Genomic DNA, 13,701 nt, shown 5'->3' on the forward strand with positions numbered 1-13,701 from the left:
CATACAACCATAAATTACTGCATGTTAATAAATCACACTACATGGTCAGTGTGAAGTTAAATGGTCATCTGACTTATTTAAAAATCTTTCACTGCATTAAACTCAGCCGAACAGTAAGAGACAGCAGCATCTTGCGCACTGCATAAAACTGTAAACAATTAAAGACTCATTGACAAGGAATTCATTCGGAAAATCGCTAAATATAAATATGATATGTGGCTACTGATGGGACCTTTTGATTTATTCTTTCTCTACCCAGGGAGTGTATAGTGAAACAAAATGGGACACACAACAGGAGCTATCTTGTTTACCTAAATTGTGTCTCTGCAGCTCAGAAAAGACTGCGCATGGAAGTTGGCACCATGAAAGAACATCAAACTCTCAGAAATGGCAGCCAAGAGTAAAGGCGGAAGCTTTGGCAGACAGAAAACATTTAGCTAATGCCTCTGTGTTAACGTTGTTTTATTGGGATGAGGTCAGTTGTTGCTTTCAAGATAAATTGTCTGTCATTGCAACAGCAACGGTCAGAGGAGCACTTCTCTCCCTCCCGCTTGTGTGTTGATATTTTATTATCCCTGCCAACTAATTTGCTTTGGATGCGCTTGACTTTTCCACAAGCCGTGCAACATAAAACAGACTCAAACACAGTCTATGCTCCATATGCTGTTCTACACAGTCGTTAGTGGATTCCTGAAACCAGTCTCATGCAGCAGGATAGCTAATCGTTGCTGAATAAAACCTTTAAACACTTCAAAGCAGATCTGGAACACGGGCTGGAGTAAACAGAGATGCATTGGGTGTTACTCAGATGCAGTTCACCAGCTAAATTTGTAATCCTGCTTTGTGAGTTAGGCCCCATGGTAGGGCTGGGCGATAAATCGATTTAATCGATTAATTCGAATGTGTGCTTTAAGGCGATGTGTTTTATTGAAAATCGAGAAAATCGCCCCCACCCCTTTTTCCCGTAGTAGAGTGCGCGCGCATTGTTTACAAACTAAAACAATGGCGGCCAGCAGCTTCACTGCTGCCGCCGCCACCTCACAAAAACAACCCAGCATTTTGGAGACATTCACCAACTGTACTCCGCATGAGAAGAAGAGTGCCCGGTGGAAAGCCATCACGGATGCAGTCGCGATGTATATCGCAAAAGATATGGTGCCCATATACACCGTGGAAAAGCCGGGGTTTATTCACCGTCTCAAAGCTTTGGACCCCAGGTACGTGCTACCAAGCCGTAAACATTTTTCTGACGTTGCCTTGCCTCGGCTGTACAATAGTACACGCCAAAGGATCTCTGCGGAGCTGGAGGGGATGTCATTCTACTCCGCAACAACTGACCTGTGGTCCAGCAGGTTGACCCAGACACCGATCCACTTGACTGGTGGAAGCGTCACCAACTTAACTTTCCAAGGCTAAGTACTTTAGCAAAGAAATACCTCTCTGTGCCAGCTACAAGTGCCCCCTCTGAGAGGCTTTTCAGTGTGTGGGGGGGGGCATTGTTACATGCCACCGTGCATGCCTGAAGCCAGAGGTAGTAGACAGGCTTGTCTTCCTGGCAAAAAATATTTAGAAAAAACATGCACTACTGTTTAATACTGTTGGTTATGTTGTGAATGCACTTGATTTTGTTTACATGCACTTATTTACTGTGCAAAATATGTTATGTTGATGTTAGATCAGATGTTGCACTTTTGAAAATGTGAATGTTAAAGGGTCATATACATTTTATTTCATGCTGTGTTTGTATCAGTGTATTCAGTTAGAAAAGCTTACTGTAAAAAGTTACATTTGCACAGTTGTTTACAATGGAAGGCTACTATTTAATGCCATTTAATGTTATGTTTAATTTAATTTTATATTTAAATGATTCAGGCAAACAAAAGAGTGACCAAATACTTTTTGTATACTACAGGCACCTTTCTACAATGTTCAGGTTTTGTTTGCACTTTATTTTTATCAACCTACTTGGGAAAATCATCACAAAATAAAAGAAAAAATTGTTTTCAACAGCTTCTGTCATCTGCAAAAAATTTTGGGGGAAAAAAATCGATTTAAATCGTGAATCGGATTTTTTGTAAAAAAATCGGAGATTTTTTTTTTAGGCCATATCGCCCAGCCCTAGTTTTTACCCTCAGATGGCACGACAGTTCCCCTACGTCCCCCTACGTTCCTCCTCCACTCGCTGTGACCCATCTCCTCCCTCCTATTGTATCTTCACTCCTATTTCTCCTCTCTCTTCTTCTAGCTCCTCACCTAGTCCCCCACCAGACTACAACCCTGGCAGCACGGACACAGTCCCTCCAACCAGGAGCACGGTAAGAACAAAGAACCTGAATGTCACACAGTTATTTTAACACTTTGATAAGTTTCTTTCATCATCTCCCATTGAGACTCACATACCGAATGACTAACAGAACTGCCTGCAGAGAAGTCTATATGATGTAACAGTCCTTGGTTTGTTTCCACGATGTGGAGCAGTGGTCTGATGGTTGTATTTATTTTTTTAAACCTTCAGGCGGGACGACGCTTCACGTGGAGGACTTTCCTCATCCCGGACCCCAACCGCCCCGACTCCCCACGGATCATCCGCCGTAGAATCCCAGCCTCACAACGCAGCACTGGCTCCTCCACTCGCTGTGACCCATCTCCTCCCTCCTATTGTATCTTCACTCCTATTTCTCCTCTCTCTTCTTCTAGCTCCTCACCTAGTCCCCCACCAGACTACAACCCTGGCAGCACGGACACAGTCTCTCCAACCAGGAGCACGGTAAGAACAAAGAACCTGAATGTCACACAGTTATTTTAACACTTTGATAAGTTTCTTTCATCATCTCCCATTGAGACTCACATACCGAATGACTAACAGAACTGCCTGCAGAGAAGTCTATATGATGTAACAGTCCTTGGTTTGTTTCCACGATGTGGAGCAGTGTTCTGATGGTTGTATTTATTTTTTTAAACCTTCAGGCGGGACGACGCTTCACGTGGAGGTCTTTCCTCATCCCGGACCCCAACCGCCCCGACTCCCCACGGCTCATCCTCCGTAGAATCCCAGCCTCACAAAGCAGGACTGGCTCCTCCACTCGCTGTGACCCATCTCCTCCCTCCTATTGTATCTTCACTCCTATTTCTCCTCTCTCTTCTTCTAGCTCCTCTTCTAGCTCCTCACCTAGTCCCCCACCAGACTACAACCCTGGCAGCACGGACACAGTCCCTCCAACCAGGAGCACGGTAAGAACAAAGAACCTGAATGTCACACAGTTATTTTAACACTTTGATAAGTTTCTTTCATCATCTCCCATTGAGACTCACATACCGAATGACTAACAGAACTGCCTGCAGAGAAGTCTATATGATGTAACAGTCCTTGGTTTGTTTCCACGATGTGGAGCAGTGGTCTGATGGTTGTATTTATTTTTTTAAACCTTCAGGCGGGACAACGCTTCACGTGGAAGTCTTTCCTCATCCCGGACCCCAACCGCCCCGACTCCCCACGGCTCATCCTCCGTAGAATCCCAGCCTCACAACGCAGCACTGGCTCCTCCACTCGCTGTGACCCATCTCCTCCCTCCTATTGTATCTTCACTCCTATTTCTCCTCTCTCTTCTTCTAGCTCCTCACCTAGCTCTTTTAGCTCTAACAATCTGTTTTTGTGTTCAATTTAGCTGCCGTCCAGTGTCGAGCCTCGGGTTTTCACCTGCACGAAGAAGCCTTCCAGTTAGTTCCTCGGAGATCAACTGTGTAGTCTTGGCGTTCCTGTGTCGAGCCTCGGGTATCACACAGACGTTCCAGCCTGCCTGCCAGCCACTTTCCGGCTAGGATCAGAGCGGAGCGCGAGGACGCGCCTCTGTGTTTGACGTGACTGTTTACCTGTCGGCTTCGTCAGCCGCTCAGAGGATTTTGCCACTTTCCGGCTTGGACCCATGCGGAGCGCATAGAGACGCCTCCTTTTTGACTATGTATTTCCTGTCTTTTCCTCTGCCTGTGAGAAATAAATAAAATTGTTTTTTGAAAAATAACTCTGCTGTCCTGAGTCTGCATTTGGGTCCATGAACGCACCACATCATAACACCTTTGATTGTATTGTCACTGCACCGAGACTCAGGCAGGGTGTCTGCACACAGCGAGTGGTCTGGGGGGGAATAGCGTGAACCTCCAAATAAGTAAGAAAGAAAAGTTAAAGTGAGTTGCAGGTGTGTGCACTGATGTCTTACCTAATTGTCACCGATATGTTAGCTACAGAAGCTGACCATAACGTAGCACTTTGTTGTGCAATAACGTCACACTCAGTTGCAAACTTGTTGGCAACACCAAGCTAATGCAGTCTAATATAACACAGCCTGGATACATCAACACATCTATTTAACAGTTTAAAGATGAACTGAGCATTATAAAGTACACAAAGGGAGGATTCAATGCAGGACTGTTGAGTGTATGTTGCTTTTTTATTTTAATGAGCAATGTGAGTCATTTGAGTTTGTCAGCTTGGTAGATCGTCTTCATGCCGAGCTTAGTGGCTTCTAAGGACCCAAGAAAAGGTCTTAAATCATATATTAAAAGAAAAGACATTTGACACATTAAATTGATGGATTTTAAATTTACTTCAGCATAAAGTCCCTCCAAATATGACAGAAGGATGGAGGCATTAAGGCAAGTTGTAAGTGAGTGAACATTAGCAGTAAAACACAAACTCGTGACATAATCCCATCCGTGTTTCTGCCTAGCTGAACTGATTGAAAACATGGATAAGAAAGCAACTTGGGACCGCTTCTACACTGAGAGCAGCAGCAGCACAAACACCTTCAAACACTTTGAGTGGTTCTTTGGCTTCGATGCTGTCCGGGACTTCATTATGCCCCTATTGCAGACCAAGCCCCACCCAGACGGTTTGCTCCAAGTCCTGGCTATGGGCTGTGGCACTTCTGCTTTCGGGCCCTGTATTTACAGACGCTCTCCTCTCCCGGTCCGGGTCACTTGTGCAGACATTTCCCCCATAGCTGTGCGACTAATGCATGAACACGTCCAAACCAAAGCCATTCAAGCTCACAATCTTTCCTCTCGGCTTGAGTTCGTAGAGCTGGACTGCACACAGCTCCACGAGCACTACGGTTGTAGCAGTGTGGACCTTATAGTTGATAAGGGCACCACAGATGCCTTGTTGAGGTCTAAGGAAGGGAAATGGAAGGCCAATCAGGTGCTGAAGCAGTGTTTGTCGGTGTTGCGGAGCTCAGGGTCTCTGCTCCAGTTCTCTGATGAAGACCCTGATGCCAGGCTGCTGTGGCTGGAGACGGAGGCACAGGAGCCGGGGTTGATGGCAGCAGATGTTGGGGTGCAGGAGGTTGGGGAGCTAAGGGGACTGACTACTGCTACCAAGTGACTCCTCGCTCTATTGTATAGAAACTTTCTTCATCTGGATGGTGATAATATTAAATGAGTAAACTACTGAAGTGATTGTAAAAAGTAATTGATAAGGTACACAGACAGAGTGAGTTATCCACCAAACTGGACCTCCACATTCCGACAGCAGAGACAATAGATTTACTACTTATAAAATAACCTGAAGGTAAAGAATGACCTCTTTATGAAATGATAAAAGTTGACAAACCACTTAAACCAGGGGTGCCCAATATGTCGATCGCATTTTGCCACTTGATTTTCTAACACACGGGTCACAAGTCATCAGAGAAAGGTAATGACCAAATATATATATATATATATATATATATAATATATATATATATATATTATATATATATATATATTTATATATATATATATTATATATATATATATATTTATATATATATATATTTATATATATATATTATATATATATATATATATTATATATATTATATATATATATATTTATATATATATATATATATATTATATATATTATATATATATATATATTTATATATATATATATTATATATATTATATATATTATATATATATATTTATATATATATATATATATATATATATATATATATATATAATATATATATATATGCTGAGCAACAGACGTCTAACTGGACACAATTCAAATCGCAAGGATCAACAAGTCTTGGTTTATCAGAATTACCTGAAAGGAACAGTGTGTGAGATTTAGATCCATCTAGTGGTGAGGTTGCAAATTGCAACCAACTGCACAACCCTCAGCTCAGTACCTAATAGAACTACGGTGGCCTAAAGGTACGGATAGGTATCTTTAGGATTTTAGGCCAAGGAGCCACTCTTATCAATACTTTTTCATGACTAAATAATCTGAACAGGAATAGAAGTTATTTGTAATTTAGGTAGAACTAAATATTGGTTCTAGAGCTGCAACAGTTATGTTTACAACAGCAAAGCCACTAATAACTGGAAACAAATCTAAATTGTCCTGAGTGAAGTTTATAAATGATAATAATGAAGAACGCAGGTATCACATACAGTAGTATGTCATTCCTCCTGTCCTCTGTCCTGGCTGCTTTGTCTCAGCCAGCAGAGAAGTTTACAAGAACAAACTAAGACAAACAGACTTTTGGCCGAGCTCTGTATTCTGATGGTGACTTGTCAAAGAGTAAGAGTATAAGTCTACAAGAGGTTCAAAAGAAGTAGTGCAGCTTGAGAAGATAGGGGGTCATACTGTCAACACAGTTATGTTTAAAGAAAATGAAATTATAATGCATACATCTTAAGATTTATAGTTGTGGAAAGGAAAGGAAAATACCACAGATTCAGTGTTTGTTTTTAAACTAATACCACCAGTATGAGTTGACACGCCTCAGACTATTTAAGCCAATGGCTCAAAGAGGGGAAACCAGTATCTATAAAGCCAGAAACAGTGAGGGATCTGAGGGAACGCCATTTGGGCTTCAGCTGATTAATCGTGCCACTAAAAACTAATGTACACAGAAAGAAAGGACAAATCAACTTACTTTCCCAGTAGAAGATGAACCTTGTGACTGAAATACAATTGAAAGCGCCTACGTTTATATCGGCTGAATTGTACATATTCAAATGTCATGAAACTGTTCTTGCAGTTATTTTCGGACAGAGATTCCACACGGAGATATACAACTTTGAGCAGTTTTTCTCTTCCTATTAAATCTAATTGTACTCCTACGCCCTAAGGTGTAGTCTTACCTTTGGTTTGAGCGCGGGGAGGTCTGTACCCTCAGCTCTCTGTCGGCTAGAGTCAAAAACCTTCCTCCTTTTGGTTGCTGACTTTTGGCAGATTTTCGCATGCCTTTGCTGTAGTGAGAGAAAAAGAGATGCACAGGACACAACAACTACACAGATGTAATGTGTCTCGACATGTTTTTGGGAAACATTTGAGATCTGTGCCTCTCTATTGCCCTATCTGCCATTTTGTCTCAATCACAATTCAAAAATGATTATTTTTAGTTGTTTTGAAAGAGTCAGAGAGCAAGACATGTGTCATTTCTGTGACAGCTGTGAAGTAAAGAATGCAAAACATCTTTCAAGGAAAATCTAACCACAAACTACAAAGTTCACACAAATACACACATGCCAACAAATGCATAACACAGTATTTGACAACTAATTTGGTTGAGTGCTAGAAGTGCACAAATGTGTGTATTGGCATCACAGGAAAACAATTTGTTCCATTAACTTATTGAGATCATTGTAGCTCTGATGTGATAAAACACATCTCTGTATTATATTTTACTCATGTTAGCAAAACAGACAGTAATGATGACAGCAAATATAGTGGTGTTAATGAACATATGCATCATATTTGTCTTTATCTATGTCTGTAACTACTATATAGATGAGACTGTGTACAAAATGCTTTCCACAATAACAATTATGTAAAGAAGTGTAAGTAATCTCAATCGTGCTTCAAGTGTACAAATAGCATTTGTTTTTCGGGTTTGATTCCTTGGTGACAAATTCTATTACATAGCAGCCAACCATTATCTACATTTACATACATTATATGACAGCAAGTCCTTGGTCAGTGTTTTAAATCATGTAGACTAAAATCTAACCAAAGTGTGTACAGTGTTCATCCTAGCAGAATATTTCGGACCAAAGAACTCATTCGTGCACATTACTAACTTTGCTTCTTCCCACAAGTACTTGTTAAACAACTCATTTAACATGTGCATACATGCCACTATGCACAATAGCAATTAGTAAAGTTACATCAAGTTTCTACTTTAACAAAAGAAAATGGATCAAAGAGAGTAATACAGGTGTGATGCAGGGGTGTGTAAATGTAATGTCTCTGGAGAGACATTTGTCCAACGATGGCCCAAAGACAGACAGGATGTGGACCAGTAAACAAACCTCAGAAAATATGTTTTCATTTTATTTCAAATTGATGTTTGTGTCACTTATTCTGAAACTCTGGCTTCCTGTCACAACAATGTAGGAAACGAAAACAGCAGGTCCACGTGCTGTCAATCTGTGGACACTGGAGGACCACATAGGACCAAGGACAGGGTCCAACCTGACACCCTCAAACCTCCATGCAAACATGCATCTCTATATTATTGGACATTATATGAGACCGTGTTTTTTAAATAGGCCTGAATGGAGACTTAATGTGTGGTTAACCCCTGGGCAGGTCACGTGACTCTCAAACGCGACAGGAGACTGAGTCACAATGTCATGTTAGTTGTATTATTTGAGCTCATGTGGATATATTCCTCTTAAAGTTGTATTTAATGTCTGTTTGTGCAGCGGAGGACTGTTGAAGACCTGATGGAGACTCTGAGGTAAGAACGAGCTGTTCTCAGTCGAACGTTCCATCGTTACCATGTTTACCAAATTGTGCATTTTTTCTAAATTCAGTCTGTTCCAACCGTTGGTCCGTCAGAAAAAGCCGAAATCTACTTTCACTCGAAAAAGCCGAAATCTACTTTCACTCGAAAAAGCCGAAATCTACTTTCACTCGAAGAAACCTCCCAAGAAACACCTTCAAACCAGGATTTTTCTGCATCCGTGACTTAACGTTACTGATAAAGGTAAGTCTGATTCTGATCAACTTTTGCAGGACAAAAAAGCGAGATTTATATACTTTTTCCACCACTGTTTTTTATGTATTTATTTATGTATCTATCTGAACCGATGTTTATCCTAATATTGATAATATTTTCAGTTATCAGTGTATATTAATCCACTAGGACTGACTTTTGACTGTTGAGACCAAGTTTAAACACGTTTATCTGAACAAAAGCTGCTTTCTTGGTTAGCTAACGTTAGCTTTATAGACCCGACCGTCCAGCGTTAGCTTAAACTGAGAAATGCTAATAGAAATATTGTTTCTTTATATTTATATAACTTCTCGGTGATACGGATCACAAGTGATGCACGCATGATAATATATTTAATCCATATTAACTCACAATTCACACATTTCCTACATACTTGTGATATTTTTCATACATATTAACACAATGAACAGCAGAGTGAAAGAACCACTAAAAGATATTTTCTATCGAAAAAGTGCTGATATGTTTCTGACTTTTAGTCAATGTAGACATATGGAAGGCCTCCTGCAGTAACAACACTGAAACAAATGCAAACATGTTGCACTGTACTGGGTTTGTTTCTGCTAATACTTTTGCGAGCGTATCATTTATTGTATGACATTTACTTTCTATCTAGTCACACTGCTTTGTGCTACTGATCCTTTCAATGTGATATGAGAAATGACTATGATATGGATCAGTGGTCTGAGGGTTGTGTGTGTTTTTACCCTCAGATGGCACGACAGTTCCCCTACGTCCCCCTACGTTCCTCCTCCACTCGCTGTGACCCATCTCCTCCCTCCTATTGTATCTTCACTCCTATTTCTCCTCTCTCTTCTTCTAGCTCCTCACCTAGTCCCCCACCAGACTACAACCCTGGCAGCACGGACACAGTCCCTCCAACCAGGAGCACGGTAAGAACAAAGAACCTGAATGTCACACAGTTATTTTAACACTTTGATAAGTTTCTTTCATCATCTCCCATTGAGACTCACATACCGAATGACTAACAGAACTGCCTGCAGAGAAGTCTATATGATGTAACAGTCCTTGGTTTGTTTCCACGATGTGGAGCAGTGGTCTGATGGTTGTATTCATTTTTTTAAACCTTCAGGCGGGACGACGCTTCACGTGGAGGACTTTCCTCATCCCGGACCCCAACCGCCCCGACTCCCCACGGATCATCCGCCGTAGAATCCCAGCCTCACAACGCAGGACTGGCTCCTCCACTCGCTGTGACCCATCTCCTCCCTCCTATTGTATCTTCACTCCTATTTCTCCTCTCTCTTCTTCTAGCTCCTCACCTAGTCCCCCACCAGACTACAACCCTGGCAGCACGGACACAGTCCCTCCAACCAGGAGCACGGTAAGAACAAAGAAACTGAATGTCACACAGTTATTTTAACACTTTGATAAGTTTCTTTCATCATCTCCCATTGAGACTCACATACCGAATGACTAACAGAACTGCCTGCAGAGAAGTCTATATGATGTAACAGTCCTTGGTTTGTTTCCACGATGTGGAGCAGTGGTCTGATGGTTGTATTTATTTTTTTAAACCTTCAGGCGGGACGACGCTTCACGTGGAGGTCTTTCCTCATCCCGGACCCCAACCGCCCCGACTCCCCACGGCTCATCCTCCGTAGAATCCCAGCCTCACAACGCAGGACTGGCTCCTCCACTCGCTGTGACCCATCTCCTCCCTCCTATTGTATCTTCACTCCTATTTCTCCTCTCTCTTCTTCTAGCTCCTCACCTAGTCCCCCACCAGACTACAACCCTGGCAGCACGGACACAGTCTCTCCAACCAGGAGCACGGTAAGAACAAAGAACCTGAATGTCACACAGTTATTTTAACACTTTGATAAGTTTCTTTCATCATCTCCCATTGAGACTCACATACCGAATGACTAACAGAACTGCCTGCAGAGAAGTCTATATGATGTAACAGTCCTTGGTTTGTTTCCACGATGTGGAGCAGTGGTCTGATGGTTGTATTTATTTTTTTAAACCTTCAGGCGGGACGACGCTTCACGTGGAAGTCTTTCCTCATCCCGGACCCCAACCGCCCCGACTCCCCACGGCTCATCCTCCGTAGAATCCCAGCCTCACAACGCAGCACTGGCTCCTCCACTCGCTGTGACCCATCTCCTCCCTCCTATTGTATCTTCACTCCTATTTCTCCTCTCTCTTCTTCTAGCTCCTCACCTAGCTCTTTTAGCTCTAACAATCTGTTTTTGTGTTCAATTTAGCTGCCGTCCAGTGTCGAGCCTCGGGTTTTCACCTGCACGAAGAAGCCTTCCAGTTAGTTCCTCGGAGATCAACTGTGTAGTCTTGGCGTTCCTGTGTCGAGCCTCGGGTATCACACAGACGTTCCAGCCTGCCTGCCAGCCACTTTCCGGCTAGGATCAGAGCGGAGGGTTACCTTACCTGTTCAACTTACCTGCCGTCCAGTGTCGAGCCTCGGGTTTTCACCTGCACGAAGAAGCCTTCCAGTTAGTTCCTCGGAGATCAACTGTGTAGTCTTGGCGTTCCTGTGTCGAGCCTCGGGTATCACACAGACGTTCCAGCCTGCCTGCCAGCCACTTTCCGGCTAGGATCAGAGCGGAGCGCGAGGACGCGCCTCTGTGTTTGACGTGACTGTTTACCTGTCGGCTTCGTCAGCCGCTCAGAGGATTTTGCCACTTTCCGGCTTGGACCCATGCGGAGCGCATAGAGACGCCTCCTTTTTGACTATGTATTTCCTGTCTTTTCCTCTGCCTGAGAGAAATAAATAAAATTGTTTTTTGAAATATAACTCTGCTGTCCTGAGTCTGCATTTGGGTCCATGAACGCACCACATCATAACACCTTTGATTGTATTGTCACTGCACCGAGACTCAGGCAGGGTGTCTGCACACAGCGAGTGGTCTGGGGGGGAATAGCGTGAACCTCCAAATAAGTAAGAAAGAAAAGTTAAAGTGAGTTGCAGGTGTGTGCACTGATGTCTTACCTAATTGTCACCGATATGTTAGCTACAGAAGCTGACCATAAAGTAGCACTTTGTTGTGCAATAACGTCACACTCAGTTGCAAACTTGTTGGCAACACCAAGCTAATGCAGTCTAATATAACACAGCCTGGATACATCAACACATCTATTTAACAGTTTAAAGATGAACTGAGCATTATAAAGTACACAAAGGGAGGATTCAATGCAGGACTGTTGAGTGTATGTTGCTTTTTTATTTTAATGAGCAATGTGAGTCATTTGAGTTTGTCAGCTTGGTAGATCGTCTTCATGCCGAGCTTAGTGGCTTCTAAGGACCCAAGAAAAGGTCTTAAATCATATATTAAAAGAAAAGACATTTGACACATTAAATTGATGGATTTTAAATTTACTTCAGCATAAAGTCCCTCCAAATATGACAGAAGGATGGAGGCATTAAGGCAAGTTGTATGTGTTTTACTGCTAATGTTCACTCACTAACTCGTGACATAATCCCATCTGTGTTTCTGCCTAGCTGAACTGATTGAAAACATGGATAAGAAAGCAACTTGGGACCGCTTCTACACTGAGAGCAGCAGCAGCACAAACACCCTCAAACACTTTGAGTGGTTCTTTGGCTTCGATGCTGTCCGGGACTTCATTATGCCCCTATTGCAGACCAAGCCCCACCCAGACGGTTTGCTCCAAGTCCTGGCTATGGGCTGTGGCACTTCTGCTTTCGGGCCCTGTATTTACAGACGCTCTCCTCTCCCGGTCCGGGTCACTTGTGCAGACATTTCCCCCATAGCTGTGCTACTAATGCATGAACACGTCCAAACCAAAGCCATTCAAGCTCACAATCTTTCCTCTCGGCTTGAGTTCGTAGAGCTGGACTGCACACAGCTCCACGAGCACTACGGTTGTAGCAGTGTGGACCTTATAGTTGATAAGGGCACCACAGATGCCTTGTTGAGGTCTAAGGAAGGGAAATGGAAGGCCAATCAGGTGCTGAAGCAGTGTTTGTCGGTGTTGCGGAGCTCAGGGTCTCTGCTCCAGTTCTCTGATGAAGACCCTGATGCCAGGCTGCTGTGGCTGGAGACGGAGGCACAGGAGCCGGGGTTGATGGCAGCAGATGTTGGGGTGCAGGAGGTTGGGGAGCTAAGGGGACTGACTACTGCTACCAAGTGACTCCTCGCTCTATTGTATAGCAACTTTCTTCATCTGGATGGTGATAATATTAAATGAGTAAACTACTGAAGTGATTGTAAAAAGTAATTGATAAGGTACACAGACAGAGTGAGTTATCCACCAAACTGGACCTCCACATTCCGACAGCAGAGACAATAGATTTACTACTTATAAAATAACCTGAAGGTAAAGAATGACCTCTTTATGAAATGATAAACGTTGACAAACCACTTAAACCAGGGGTGCCCAATATGTCGATCGCGATTTGCCACTTGATTTTCTAACACACGGGTCACAAGTCATCAGAGTAAGTTAATGACCAAAAAAAAAATATATATATATATATATATATATATATATATATATATATATATATATATATATATATATAGATATTCAGCATTTTTAATGTAGGTAGATCATTTTGACTTGGTCATTTTAAAAGTAGCTCTCAAGCCGAAAAAGTGTGGGCACCCCTGGTCTACTACATATAGTGTTTTTTCGATGGGCTCTAGTGGATTTGAGTGCAGCTGAGATGCTGGCAGATAGCAGC

The 13,701-nt window shown here is 42.6% G+C and overlaps 2 protein-coding genes and 1 pseudogene across 6 annotated transcripts in view; 2 read left to right on the top strand and 1 right to left on the bottom strand.

The window, feature by feature from the left end:
- endouc (endonuclease, polyU-specific C) overlaps positions 1-13,701 on the bottom strand; it is a gene marked incomplete at its 3' end in the record, with an annotated part of 101,309 nt that overhangs the window by 54,996 nt on the left and 32,612 nt on the right. The gene's annotated exons all lie outside the window — the stretch shown is intronic.
- Positions 1,802-11,790, top strand: LOC306778440 (uncharacterized protein). Of its 4 annotated transcripts, none has more exons than XM_079269934.1 (5): positions 1,802-2,315; positions 2,968-3,231; positions 10,108-10,359; positions 10,560-10,680; positions 11,246-11,790. In XM_079269934.1, exons 1-5 carry the CDS (start codon positions 2,136-2,138, stop codon positions 11,323-11,325), a joined length of 897 nt encoding a protein of 298 aa, XP_079126060.1. In that variant the 5' UTR covers positions 1,802-2,135; the 3' UTR covers positions 11,326-11,790. The 4 variants fall into 4 exon arrangements, with proteins under 4 accessions (XP_079126060.1, XP_079126059.1, XP_079126061.1 ...); XM_079269933.1 differs by lacking the exon at positions 10,560-10,680 and adding an exon at positions 11,012-11,156; XM_079269935.1 differs by lacking the exon at positions 10,560-10,680 and adding an exon at positions 11,012-11,132.
- Positions 4,721-5,397, top strand: LOC306781414 (citrate synthase-lysine N-methyltransferase CSKMT, mitochondrial-like; annotated as a pseudogene). The gene has a single exon. The product of its transcript is annotated as a citrate synthase-lysine N-methyltransferase CSKMT, mitochondrial-like (transcript).

The sequence above is a fragment of the Melanostigma gelatinosum genome (genome assembly GCF_949748355.1).
Source record: "Melanostigma gelatinosum genome assembly, chromosome: 1".
NCBI classification, from domain to species: domain Eukaryota; kingdom Metazoa; phylum Chordata; class Actinopteri; order Perciformes; family Zoarcidae; genus Melanostigma; species Melanostigma gelatinosum.

Excerpts from the sequence above, each read along its gene's own strand:
- LOC306778440 (XM_079269932.1), top strand. The coding sequence starts at position 2,136 with ATGGCACGACAGTTCCCCTACGTCCCCCTACGTTCCTCCTCCACTCGC. Across the intron at positions 3,232-10,107 it reads TCCCTCCAACCAGGAGCACG|GCGGGACGACGCTTCACGTG; the intron begins GTAAGAACAAAG and ends TTAAACCTTCAG. Across the intron at positions 10,360-11,011 it reads TCCCTCCAACCAGGAGCACG|GCGGGACGACGCTTCACGTG; the intron begins GTAAGAACAAAG and ends TTAAACCTTCAG.